This window comes from Aegilops tauschii, chromosome 2 (genome assembly GCF_002575655.3).
Source record: "Aegilops tauschii subsp. strangulata cultivar AL8/78 chromosome 2, Aet v6.0, whole genome shotgun sequence".
Taxonomy (NCBI): domain Eukaryota; kingdom Viridiplantae; phylum Streptophyta; class Magnoliopsida; order Poales; family Poaceae; genus Aegilops; species Aegilops tauschii.
Window position 1 is genome coordinate 173,218,363 of NC_053036.3, and position 13,623 is coordinate 173,231,985.

Below are 13,623 nucleotides of genomic sequence, written 5' to 3' on the forward strand. Positions count from 1 at the left end.
CATTACAAGGTGAAGTACGGCAAGGCCTGGAAGGTGAAGCAAGCCGCATTTAAGATGTTGTATGGTACTTGGGAGGAAGCATACAACCAAATCCCTAGGTTGTTGTTAGCCATGGCCGCCACAAACCTGGGCATGGTTCATGTGGTCGAGCCTCATGGGGAAAAAACAATGGTCCATGAAGGATGGAAAGTCCGAGTATTTGGCCGTGCATTTTGGCCGTTCGAGCAATGCGTGAGGGCTTTCGAACACTGTAGGCCGGTCATCACCATTGATGGCACGTTCTTGACCGGACAATACAAGGGCACCTTGTTGGTTGCGATAGCAAGTGATGCCAATAACCGGGTGTTGCCATTGGCATTTTCTTTGGTTGAGGTGGAGAACAATGACAACTGGAGTGGTTTTTGCGTCTTTTGAGGACGAAGGTGTTACCCGCTCAAAGGGAAATTTGTGTCATATCGGATCGGCATCCAGGAATTCTTAACGCGGTGGAGATTGACATTCCCGGGCATGCTCCGTTGCACCATCGATGGTGCATGAGGCACTTTTGTTCGAACTTCTATAGGGCATGTGGCCTTAAGGAGTTGGCCAGTGATCTTCAAGATTGTTGTCTCGCTTTCTCCGACAAGCGGTTCGCCACTTTGTACAACAAATTGCTCGCACACAAAAAACTTGATCCTGGGGGTCAAGACTTTCTCAATAGGCACATTGAATACCGGAACAAGTGGGCACGTGCTTTTGATGAAGATGGCCGGAGATACGGTCAAATGACAAGCAATATGGCCGAATGCTTCAATAGGGTGCTCAAAGGTGCACATGGATTACCACTGACGGCAATAGTTCAATACACATTTGACAAGATGAATGCGTACTTTCTAAAGTACTCGATGGAAACGGATGCACAGATAGCGGGTGAGAACAATCGCAAGTACAAGTACAAGTTCCCACCCAAGGTTGATGAATGGTTGGAATTTCAATCACGGAAGGCGGACTCACAAGAAGCTATACTATATGACAACGAAGAGTGGAAGTACGAAGTGAAAGTGCCAGGAGGAACCACAAACGATGGCCGCCAACATGGAGGTCGGGCTTTCAAGGTGTCGTTAACATGTTGTGATTGCTCTTGCGGGAGGCCATCGTTGCTTCATCTCCCATGTTCACACTTGTATACCGCCGGTCGCGTTAGGAATGTGGACGTCAATCACCCACTCACTGTGAGAGAGTCGGAGTTCTCAATCATGACGGTCAAGAAAACATGGGCTCCATGCTTTCACCCATACTTTGACCAATCACAATGGCCGGAGTACCATCGAGTTCAACTATGGCCGGATTCGGAGTTGAAGGTTGTTAAACGGGGTAGACGTAAGACAAAGCGTCTTAGAGGCTACATGGACGGATGGGGCCATGGTGGCCGCCGCGAAGCGGGCAACGACCAATTCCAAGAGCCTCGTGAGAGCTACCGTTGTGGGGAATGCAAAGGTCATGGCCACAACAAAAGAAAATGTACAAAACCAAGGAAAAGGTCCAAGAAAAATGATGCAAGCACAAGCCAACAAGGAGCTACACAAGGGCGCCAACCAAGTGGTAGCCAACAAGTGCCAAGGCAACCAAGTGGTAGACAACAAGTGCCAAGCCAACCAAGTGGTTAAAGAGGATCTAGGCAACAAAGAGGGCGGCAACTAGGACTTACAAGAGGTTGTGGTGGTGGTAGAGCTCGTGGTGGTGGTCTAGGCCGTGGTGGTGGTAGAGCTCATGGTGGTGGTGGTGGCCGTGGTTATGGTCTTGGCCTTGGTGATGGACTTGGTCGTGGTGGTGGCCAAGGGCAAGGTCGTTATAGAGGAATGTTTGGATACCTCGATGGACCATTTCCGTATGTTGCTCACTAAACTATAATGTTTCATATGTTCTTGTTTTTCATATGTTTTTGTTGTCCTTATTCACTAATATGTTGCAATGTACATGTTCTTCCATTTGTTCTTATTGTCATCACTAACTATTATATTTCACTCATTGTAGGTATGGCGGCTTCTCAACCAACAAACCAACAATGAAGGAGGATGGCGAAGATGAGATGGCGGGATGGTGGGAGAAGGCTGTGAAGAAGCTGAGAGAGGAGGATGCAGCCGCACTAAAGAAGAAGAAGGAAGAGGAGCTCGAAGAGAAGAGGAAAGAAAGAGAGAGAATGGACCATGAGTGTCGCGCTAGGGAGCATGAGTTGAAGAGGAAATGTGAGGAGGCACAGAGGAAGCGTCTCAAGGATTTTGAAGAAAGAACCTTGAAAGTTTGGGCATTTGAAGCTGAAAAAAAGATAGGGAGAACAAGATATCCATGGGGAGGGTGGTTAAGGAGGCTCACCGCATAAGGAAAAGGGAGGAGGAATAGGAAGAAGAGAGGAAGAAGAAGAAGGGAAAGGGGCCTTGCTCTACGCAATAGAGCTATGTCATCTTCAACTTGCTTGTGGATGATGACCATGTTATCCTCTAAACTATGCTCTTCGATTTGGTTGTGAACTACTATGTGTCATGAACTACTATGTCTCCTCCTCGATTTGGTTTTGAACTACTATGTGTCGTGAAGTACTATGTATTTCCTCCTCGATTTGGTTGTATGAACTACTCCTGAAGTTGAAGTACTATGTGTTATGAACTACTATGTGTCGTGAAGTACTTTGTGCATATGTTGTCTTCACAGTTGTTTGCTTGCTATGTATCAATCCTACTGCACATCATCATACTGTGTGCATATGCTATCTTCACAATTCTATGTTTGCCAAAAAAATCGCTAAGTCCAAGTGCAACGCCTAGCTCAGAGGCGCTACACTGTACAGTGTGGCGCCTCCAGGCTAGGCGCCACAGCAACCTGTAACTGGCAAACCTTCTGTTGCTCTCTGGATAGCTCTTCACAGGTGTGCAGCGCCTCCGAGCTAGGCGTTGCACTGCTTCGTGTGACGCCTAGCTTGGAGGTGTTGCATGCCTGGGAAGAGCTATCCAGAGAGCAACAGAAAGTTTGCAAGTTACAGGTGGTGTAGCGCCTAGCTTGGAGGCGCCACACCGAGCAGTGCAACGCCCCCGTGCTAGGCGCTGCACTGCTAGGTGTGGCGCCTCCAAGTTAGGCGCCACACCAGCCTGTAACTGGAAAACTTTATGTTGCTCTCTGGATAGCTCTATACAACCGTGCAACGCCTCAGAGCTAGGCGTTGCACTGCACTGTGTGGCGCCTATCTCGGAGGCGTTGCACGCCTGTGTAGAGCTATCCAGAGAGCAACAGAAAGTTTGCATCCATTTTGGGGAATAATCGCTAAGTGTTGGTGTGGCGCCTAGCTTGGAGGCGCCACATTGTACAGTGCAGCGCCTAGCTTGGGGGCGTTGCACTGCTTGGTGTGGCGCCTCCAGGCTAGGCGCCACACCAGCCTGTAATTTGCTAATTTTCTGTTGCTCTCTGGATAGCTCTATACAGCCGTGCAACGCCTCAGAGCTAGGCGTTGCACGGCACTGTGTGGTGCCTATCTCGGAGGCGTTGCACGCCTGTGTAGAGCTATCCAGAGAGCAACAAAAAGTTTGCATCCAGTTTGGGGCCAAAAATTCGCTAAGTGTTGGTGTGGCGCCTAAGCGCTGCACTATACAGTGTGGCGCCTCCCTGCTAGGCGCCACACCAACACTTAGTGTTTTTTTGTCCCTCAAACTGGGTCATTTCAGGCACATTTTTAGGCACATATACTTGCATCACAGAATAAACAGTAATGATCTTCATTATGACATTTTCAACACCTCTTCAACTTCAACAAAGACAACATTTCTTAGAGTGACCATCACTTCAAGTTCAACATTACTAAGACATACAATCACTTCAAGTTCAACATAAGTAAGAGCTACCACCACTCCAAGTTCAACGACATAAGCAAAACCCCCACTAGGCGAGTTACATAACAAATAGAGGAGGACGACTAGTTCCTTGTGCGCTTTTTGGCTCCTCCCCCCTCCTGCTGGCTATCTTCTTCGCCTTCCTAGGAAGAGCAACACACTCCGGCTCCGGTTCCTCCACGTCATCCACATAGTCATCCAAAGCCGCCATCCGCTAGGTGCTGACCGTCCTTTTGCCTCTTTGGCTGAAGTCTTCGGGTGTGTATTTATTGATTCCCTTCCTAGGCTTTAACTCGTATGCTGACCGAACTTGATAGGTCCCCAAGGTCATATCATCAACGACCTATTACAAAAACAAAAGATATGGAAAAGACCGTGCGTGAGGATAAAGTTACCAATGCATCAATAATTGAATATATGCTCATGCCATACCTCTTGGGTGACCACACCCACATCCTCATCCTCCAAAGGATCACCATGACCAGAAGTGGGATCTGATGGTGTTGCCGACCTAGACCGTTCTGGTGATACATAATCGGGGTCACGGTAACCGACAAGGTTTGATAGCCGCCTTGGCGCTGCAACATGTACAAGTGAATGAGATATCGAACGTAGCAACACATGTTAAGTGGTAGTTTAAAGGAGATGTGAACCTTAATGAATGCTCGAAGTGCACCTTCCCCATCGCTTTTCCCAACCGGGGTTGTCTCCAGAATAGTCTCGGTCTCATCAGTTGCTTTCTTGATCTGGGCACGCTATAAAAAGAAACGTCATTAACGTGTTAGGCAAGCGAAGATGTGAATAGTGCGAATGGAAAAGCAAAAAGGGGGAATACCACAAAGTTCATCATTGGATCTGAAGGGACTAAGGTGCCTTCCCTGACTAATTTGTTGTACTGGTGCTGGGTTAGCTGATCGAAAACGGTGGGATCTTCCAAAATCTCCTTAGCATACGCCGGCTTGCATACCTCCACACGGGTACTTGCAAGAAACCATGTGAGATAGTTGTTGAACGCGATCGGGCAGTGCTCACGAAGCTGGGCTCGTTTTCCAGCCTTAGCTTGCTCCACACTAAGCGCGAACTGTACGACATACTTCCTGTGATGCTTGGCCTAATCCTTGACCTTCCGCTGCCTTCTCCTATCCAACCTGCGAGTTAGAAACAGAATATTAGCACCATCGAAACTGCCGAGAAGCTGCTAAGTGCTCAAGGTTAATCATATCTTACGCATGTAGCAACTTGTCCTTGTCCTCCCACTCCGGCGGGTGTGGCTGGAACAGACCAAACTGGCGGTACACCCGATGTGGCAGGTGAAGCTCAACCGCCCATTTGCATATGAGTGGGCACCGCATATGCCAAAGATCCCTATCCCTAGTGCACATCGGATTCAGCCTGAACTCTAGAGGGTTACCAAAACTATCCCCTCTTCCATATGGCTCCCATTCCACCTGCAAAATAGCATAGAATGCAAAATTGATTTCGAGTTACGATAGAAGCATGAGAATCACTTATGCAATGTCGAGTCACCGGCTCAGCCGTGATCGTGTCCAGCTCGCTCTTGTACAACTTGTACATGACCGAGGAATCATCCGTCGTCTCATTTAACACATCCCACTTGTAAGCCCAAGTGGGGAGCCGTAGTGGGTCGTCTTTGTCGTCCCAATCCTCGTACTTCACGGTCTTCGGTCGTCCAACCGGCAATCGCTCCCAGCTCCATATGGAAAGTGCGAGCATACAACCACCAATACCTCCAGATGGCCTACAACAGGCGTCGTCCAACTGCACATAAAAGAGAACATGGTTGAATTAACAAGAAGATCGCATTGATAATGTAGCAATGAAGTGAAAAAGAAACAACGTTATACCTGTCTATACAAGTAAGCCAGTGTCGCCGAACCCCAACTCCATTTGCTATCGAAGATGGTCAACGCCTTCAGCCACATCCATGGAGCATTCTTGCATGTGCCATCAGCAAACATAGTCCTGGATATAATGTACCACATGTAGACATGAGCATATGTCTTCACCTCATCCTCATTAACTTCCTCAGGGAAAGTACCAAAGTTCCATGCAATCCACGTGAAAGGAGCACCGGTTGCGACTCTTTCCTTCTTCTTGTCTTCTGCTTCTGGTTCTCGAGGCTTCGGAGGAACCATACCGATAAGGGCATGCATTTGCTCGCGCCACCCATCAGAATCGGTGTTCATACATAGAGGATTCCCCTCGACAGGAAGACCGGCGATCATAGCAATATCCTGGAGCGTCACGGTCATCTCCCCAGTCCGAAGATGGAAACTGTGTGTCTCCGGCCTCCAACGATCAATAAGCGCGATGATTGTTGCAGCATTGTGGGGTGGCGTCGACCGGCTGACCAACTGAATGAAAGGGAGAAGTCCTGTCTCCCTTACATACGGTGTGTATCGCTCATCATAGCGCATCCCCCCAAGGTTGACCCCGTGAGACCGAAACTTCAGAGGTTGAAGTTCCTTACAAAAAAACAAATCATAAAATTACATATGGGGCATTTGTGTTTGAAATAAACACGAAATTCATAATACCGGCCACTTTCATTATTACCCGCTGCTCCACCGACATAGCGTACGACCGGTGTTGATGGTCCCAGTGATCATCGAGAAGCCAAACCAACCTAACAATTTCAAACAAAGCTTTCTTGTCAACATGATTATCTTTTGAATACAAATAAACTGAAGTACGCCTACTATATGCAAAATTCAAAGCACATGTATCCAAAGCATTCTTGTCAATACAAATATAATTTCAATACAAATAAACAAAACTAGGCCTACTTCATGCAAGATTCAATACAAATATCTTTTCCATAGAAATAACATGTCAACCTATGTATCTAAACCATATCTTTTCAATAATATCAACTAAACTAGGGTTGCAAAATTAGGTATCTAATACATGCAAGATTATAATACATGCAACATTCTAATCTAACAAGGGTTCCCCAAATCTCATCCATGCAAGATTCAAACAAGGGTTCCCCAAAATCTTCAAAATAGCATACATTCTATGGATAGAAAGAAAGGGATGGGAGGAGAGTACCTTCTAGAATGGATTGGTGAAGGAATCCACGGACCAAATCGTCAGATCTGAAGGATTTGGGAGAGGGGAGGGGGAGAGGGCCGCCGCCGCGGCTTCTTCTATAACTGGTGCAATGGGGTGGGTGAGGAAGGAGAGGGCCGCGGCGGCTGCATGTAAGTCACAGTGCAGCGCCTGAGGGCTAGGCGCTGCATATTACATGTGTGGCGCCTAGCTCGGAGGCGCTGCACTGCTGGATGCGGGCCCAGGAGCTGCCACGATGGACAGAGGTGCAACATCCCAGAGCTAGGCGTTGCACCGTAATGTGTGACGCCTGCGTGTCGGGCGTCACTCAAAAAGGCCACCCGTGTGAAATAGTTTTAGGTGCAGTTCATTTTGTGATTTGATTTTGTCTAGAGGTCAAAATTGTCAAATTTGTCCCCGGAAAGCACATGATGCACCCAACCCCGTATGCATATGGACAGTCGCAAGGCGGTACGCACTCTTCACAGTAAACCTTCCACTCTTTTGGTACGGGGCTCACGTGAGCCAAATCCCAGGTCACTTTTCCTGTTGTTCATTTCCAACTGAGGAAAGAAAAATGGTCTATCTAGGGCACATCTGCCCTAGAAAAAGAAAAAAGAAAAAAAATATCCGCACGAATCTCCGGGTAAAATTAATGAAACAAGACTTAGATGTGCAATAAGTAGGACACATCTAGATATGCTTTAGCAAAACTGAAAGAAAAAAGTACCCCTGGCCCAAACAAGGCCTGAAAATTTGCGATCACCTTTTTTGTATTTATCTTGATTCATATTCACCAAAATTATATGGACAGCCAGTGGACTTGACCAGTGTAAACAGAATATATCACCTTGGTGTAGAGATGACATGAACATTCATTCCTCCATACTGTACATCTACAGGCGCGGCATGCACCATCAACACAGGCACAACACACACAAAACGCATCACCCGTTTCATCATCATCTACTGGGAAGTCATTGCCGCTTGGTGGTCGAACAGGCGACCTTGATATTTAATCGGCCTGAGGCGCCATGGGGCGGTAGGTGGAACTGGACAAGTCGTAAGCTATGAAATGGACTGGAAAAGTTCCAGCAGTCTTAAGAAATCTATTAAAAATGATCTGCACAGTCGATAAGCCCGTCATTTTTATTCCCAGCTCATCTACGCACCACCAAATTGGTATGGCAGCCAGATATACCATCATCCAGCACCTGTTTAAAAGAAAAAAAGTGTGAACGAAACTAAATATTTGCTGGCAGGTGATAAACAGACATTTTCCCAAACAGGTCACTAAACAAATGATACATCTTGGGTAAATTGATAGGGTAAGAACCATAAAGACCTTGGCATAGTATAACAAAATAGTTCTCTTACTACGTTTCGTACTTGTAGCAAGAAAGTGGTTACCTGTCTAGCGGTAATCCAACGTACCAGCACCCATTGTGAAGGGAAAGGTTAGAGAATCTGCATTACAATTAGCACTGTTAAATACATGTTGCAACAAACAAAAAGGGGGAAATCATCTTGATTGAACAAGTACCATCAGCAGAGCCATTGATAAAGTTAGCATGATTGTGCAGACCGTCTGTGATCATACTTTCAACTGGAATTTGAGTACGGTCACAATTAGCACCAATAATAGCAGCTATGTCAGGGGGGCTGTTTTCAAGAAATTGTTCCACTTGACCCATAAGTACGCTCGATTGGCTTTCCATGTACGCAAATGATTCGGCAGAGGTTGCAGCTCTAGCCGCTGCTATACTGAATATTCGACACAATAAAGTGTGACGCTTTGTCTGAGGATCACCATCAAAAGAGTACGCGTAACCACCATTTGAAGATCCTGATCTGGCATCTTTCCTCCACCTTTTCAAGATGTACTGAGGAGGAATGTCCTTGATATTCCTAGTGTCAAGTACCTTCAGCATATGGCGACATGGAATGCCTACAAACTCAAACCTCTTGCAACTACAATGTGACATGGAATTGAGCGAATCATACTTAACAAAATGATCTTTTGGATTGTCCTCGACAGTTATCCTATACTCACAGATTGTGCCCATCTCGCCACAGTTATATAGCATGCAATCCATGTACAATTCAAACTCTCTTTCAAACATTCTATAGGCAGCAGGTGTATACACATTTGCAGCTTGCCTTAATATTCGCATCGAAGGTGGCTTCTTTGTGCTCTGACTGGCACTCACATCAAGTTGCAGTTCTGCAGACCGACGATCACATAATAATTTTTCAAACTGCACAAAGAAACTCAAAAGGTCGAATTCTAGGGATAAATATATTTTAAGCTCACTACTCAAGTTGTCCTTCTGTTGGACGCTTTTCATATCAGCGTAAAATGCCTCACGACCATATGGTAATGCCCATTTCTCCTTAACAGCAAGAAGATCTGCTAGCCATTGATTATCTTTTAGGTCATGATTTTCCAACATTTCTCTCCATGCCATCAAAAACTCAGCCTCATCTTCACAATCAAATAGGCATCTCTTGAAGTTGTATTCTAAAGTTCTTGACCCATGGAATGCTTGACTTAACTGTTGAAGAGCATTTTGGTAAATTTGCCAAACACAAAAACGATGTGCTGTCTCAGGCCAACTTACTGCAACAGCTTCACTTATCACAGCCGATCTATCAGTTAACAATGTCTTGGGATGGGTACTATTCATTGCCATCTTAAAAGTATCAAATAGCCATCTGAAAGCTTCAAAGCTCTCATCATAAAGTAATGCAGTACCAAAGATGACAGTTTGCCTATGATGATTCAGACCTGTAAACAAAGCAATCGGCCTACCATAGCCTTGCACTTCATACCCTGAATCAAGGCATACTACATCACCAAAGTGGGTAAAATCCATGATGGACTTGGAATCTGCCCAAAGAAAATTTGTCAAGTTCCCATCTTCATCAGATTTTACTGCATAGAAGAATGAAGGGTTGTCATGTTGCATCTTTTGTAGGTACTCCAGAGTGGCACCTACATCACCATAGTGAGGAACTTTACACTTGTACCTTTTCCAACTTCTACCTTCTAGACAGTTTGAAGTGGCATCGTCTTTGATAAGATTTTGCTTGCCGTAACAATCGTCTAGTGCTTCATCATACAAATCTACTCCACAATCTTGATAACTTCCAGCCGTTAGTGATGTCATCACAAGATCAGAAGCTGCTGCGGCACCAAGACCGTGATTGTGGAAGGTGACAAACTCAGTGACATTATACTTGCCGTTAGATGCAAGTCTGATGACCATACATGCTGGGCAACCAGTTCGTGTCTCTGGACGAGGCTTCTTTACTCTATTTGCTCCTCTTTTCTTCTCACGGAACCCTTCTTTTGAACAAACAAACATCCTTCTAGTGATAACATTTTCAGCATTTACTGTCATGCTTGCCCTTCTTACGTTAAATCCAATTTTCCCTGCATACATGCTGTAAAATTCATATGCCTCATCTTCATTTTCAAACTCTGGCGTTACCACAGTATCATCCACCAGATTTTCTCTCACAGCCCGTGCTTTACGCCTAATTTTCTTTGCTTTCAACATATGAATCGTAGAAGCTGTTGCCAACTGATGGTTATGGTTTGGTACAAATTCTGTCAAACGGTACTTGCCATTGGGAGTAAGCCTAATGGTCATGCTTGCTGGGCAACCAATTCTTGTTTCAGGCCGTGGGCATTTTGATTCCTTGGCACCCTTCTTCTTCTCCCGAAAACCTTCTCTTGAGCAAACAAATGTCCTCCTAGTGATGATGTTCTTCGATGTTGTCCAGAGTGTTGATCTCCGAACAAAGAAGCCCACCTTCTCCGCATAAATATTGTAGAACTCATAAGCATCATTCTCGTCATCAAATAGCATATTTACTTCCGGCAACATCTTCTCATTGCAGCTATTAATCACAGGAAGAACATCGGCTGCCACCACATCCGCCACTGCTTCCTACCCATGAAGAATGGCAGCACCATGATAAGCTAATAAGGCTTTGTTCTTCCTTAAGACCTAGTGGAAAATAGACAATAGTAGAGAACATACCCCATTTTGTTGTGGATACGCAGGATTCACATGAGGAGGCCAAGATGTGCATGGACGCAGGACTACATGTCCAGGCCAGGACTGTTGTGCTAATCTCAGATCAGTGGTAGGGCCATCTGAAGCAGTAGGCATAGAATTCTGGACTAAGGGAGGTGGCACAAGCGGCGTAGCAATTCGGGGACCCTTCTCCTTCGCACCACCGCCACTGTTGCTGGACATTTTGTTCTACATACATGTATACGCCAGTCACGAGCACTCAAAACCCACTTGATAGACACAATGAAGCTTCTTGTAATTGCACTCCACCGCTAGGCAACACAACTTCAAGAAAAAAAAATGTGGTCAATAAATGAAGCAGCAGTTTACCAATCAACCTTTGGACTATTTAGTCTAATACATCCTGAATACAAAAGAATGAGGCGATAAAAAGAGGATGAAAGAGGAACTGTTGATTGGCCAAGAAATTAGCATAGATGAAAACAAAATCAACCGAGAAATCACAACAAATTCTTCCACAGTAGAGCTGAACCTGACGGCCAAATTGGATAACCTACTGCTAGATCCGTCCACAAGCAGAACTCGATCCAAGTCAAGCTATGCTGCGCAGCCGGCTGGATTTCACTGTACACAAGATTACCTTAAAAGTCCTCGGGTAGGACGGAAGGACTGAGGAAGGAGAGGGAATTGTGATTCCGTACACAATGGTGGCCATTACCATGCAGCCAGGCAGCGGTGGGCACATGACTTAAGGCAGACTTAAGCCTTTAGGGAGAGGGCTAACATTTTCACCGACCTCACTAATGGACAAGAATGTCAGTACATGTTTATACATCTGTAAAAGTTATTTGTGACATAAACTGTGAAAAATCCCAATTTAAGCAGATCAAACCACCCATTACCTTCCCTACCATACCTCAATCCTTGTATTTGCAATTCAGAGTATTTTCCAAAACATTCAAACCCACCACACAGCTCAATTATGAACACAATGGCCACCACTATGGATCAATCCCTAAAAAACCCAATTGCCCAGTCAACTAATATACCTACTTATACCGACTGAGAACTCCCAAGCATGACAAATGGGACACCCAAGACCACACCACTAACTCTATGCATTCGGTTTATTCAGTTTGGTAAATACCCTTTTGTGGTATGTACACTATCCATACTTCGGTTAATATGGTACTATAAAACTAAAATGCAATTTGGCTTTGGTATATACTAAACTATTTCGGTATGGCTTTGATTAAACCAAAGTTGACGCAAATTTAAAAATGAGAGAACGACGCTTTCTTCCTGTCCTATGTATCTCTGAAGGTTCTGAACTTCTATTCCATACATTTGTCACAACAGGACTTGCATTAGACTAGCCATGACAATTAATTAACACTAGAAAATTAGAGGTTAGTGAAGACATGGATGGATAAACTTCACAAACTAATTAGATGCTGGGAGCAAACCTTATGATGTCAAAGACAAGTCATCTTTGGACCGTAGCACTAGCAGTATAGCATTCCATATTATGCTACAGAACATAACATAATATGTCTCACCATGAGTGTTCAGATAACAGGAATCACAGAGAGAATAGAAGAACACAGCGTCAGTTCGTCACAACCTCCAATGGCCATGGGGCACGAGCATTGCCACAATACCAGTTGCCAACTTCACAAGATCGCAGCTTAGCACTAACTACCACAGCCCAAGCAGCTTTACAGTTCTCAGCAGCATTGTAAGTTCCTTCAAATCTGTAAAAGTCAAGCAAAATAGGCAACATCAATTTATGAAACCTACGTATAAGACATGATATCGATGGAATTGCCATTGTTCAGAAACCTATTCGCAGCAACAAAAAAAGAGATCCCATTCATTGGCTCATTGCAACTTTGCCACCATAGTAATTAACTAATTAGGTACAGGAATTACCTGAAGCTTTACTAGGTTGTGCTTGCGCGGGGACGGAGAACGCCGGGAAGCAGGAAGCTGCAACCTGCGAGGGCCGGTGGGTACGGCGTCGGACGGGCGAGTAGCTGAGCAGGCCGCTCGCCTGACGGCGGAACGGCGCCGGAGGCGTGGCGATGCAGCGAGGTTGAGCGCCGGACGGCGAAGCGGCGCCGGAGGCGTGGCGAACTGGCGAAGCAGCGAGGCTGAGCCGTTGAGCCCCCAGTGGTGAGCGCGCCGCCGTGGTGCTCGCTAACGCTAGGGTTCGGCTGCCGGTCTGCCCGATGCGCTAGCTGCCGCTTCGGGTAGGGCTGGGCGTTCGGTTAACGTGGTTATTACGGTTCGGTTTATTCGGTTTTTTATAACTTCGGTTTTAAAGAAATGGCAACCGAAATAACCAAACAAAAATTAGCAACCGAACCATATTAACCTAAATATATCGGTTCGGTTTATTCGGTTAACCGGAAAACCGAAGTACGTGCACCAATCAGAGCCACCACTTATATGAGCAGCTATTTGCATTGCACAAAATATACAAATAATAATCACAAGAGCTAGCAACCTTAACAGAAAATATGAATATATGATAGTTAAAATGTCACATCGTTGGCTGTAATGAAAGACACAACTTTGCTATATATATAAATGGATAGTGAATAAAGTCTCACGTACATAAATATATCAAATAGTCTCACTTATGT

At 45.4% G+C, this 13,623-nt stretch overlaps 2 protein-coding genes across 12 annotated transcripts; both read right to left on the reverse strand.

The window, feature by feature from the left end:
* Nucleotides 1-4,968: 4,968 nt before the first annotated feature.
* On the reverse strand, nucleotides 4,969-6,130 carry LOC141040861 (serine/threonine-protein phosphatase 7 long form homolog). Its single transcript, XM_073506977.1, has 4 exons — nucleotides 5,885-6,130; nucleotides 5,385-5,636; nucleotides 5,085-5,305; nucleotides 4,969-5,005 (listed from the first exon to the last, which is right to left on the reverse strand). Exons 1-4 carry the CDS (start codon nucleotides 6,128-6,130, stop codon nucleotides 4,969-4,971), a joined length of 756 nt encoding a protein of 251 aa, XP_073363078.1.
* A 1,554-nt stretch (nucleotides 6,131-7,684) lies between these two features.
* Nucleotides 7,685-13,261, reverse strand: LOC109735988 (protein FAR1-RELATED SEQUENCE 5). 11 transcript variants are annotated; one of them, XM_045232829.2, is made up of 7 exons: nucleotides 12,908-13,226; nucleotides 12,600-12,729; nucleotides 12,442-12,506; nucleotides 10,979-11,299; nucleotides 8,473-10,885; nucleotides 8,340-8,396; nucleotides 7,685-8,143 (listed from the first exon to the last, which is right to left on the reverse strand). In XM_045232829.2, exons 4-6 carry the CDS (start codon nucleotides 11,195-11,197, stop codon nucleotides 8,344-8,346), a joined length of 2,685 nt encoding a protein of 894 aa, XP_045088764.1. In that variant the 5' UTR covers nucleotides 11,198-11,299; nucleotides 12,442-12,506; nucleotides 12,600-12,729; nucleotides 12,908-13,226; the 3' UTR covers nucleotides 7,685-8,143; nucleotides 8,340-8,343. The 11 variants fall into 11 exon arrangements, with proteins under 11 accessions (XP_045088764.1, XP_020150781.1, XP_020150776.1 ...); XM_020295192.4 differs by lacking the exon at nucleotides 12,442-12,506 and having other exon boundaries at nucleotides 12,535-12,729; nucleotides 12,908-13,261; XM_020295187.4 differs by having other exon boundaries at nucleotides 12,442-12,729; nucleotides 12,908-13,261.
* Between the last annotated feature and the right edge of the window lie 362 nt (nucleotides 13,262-13,623).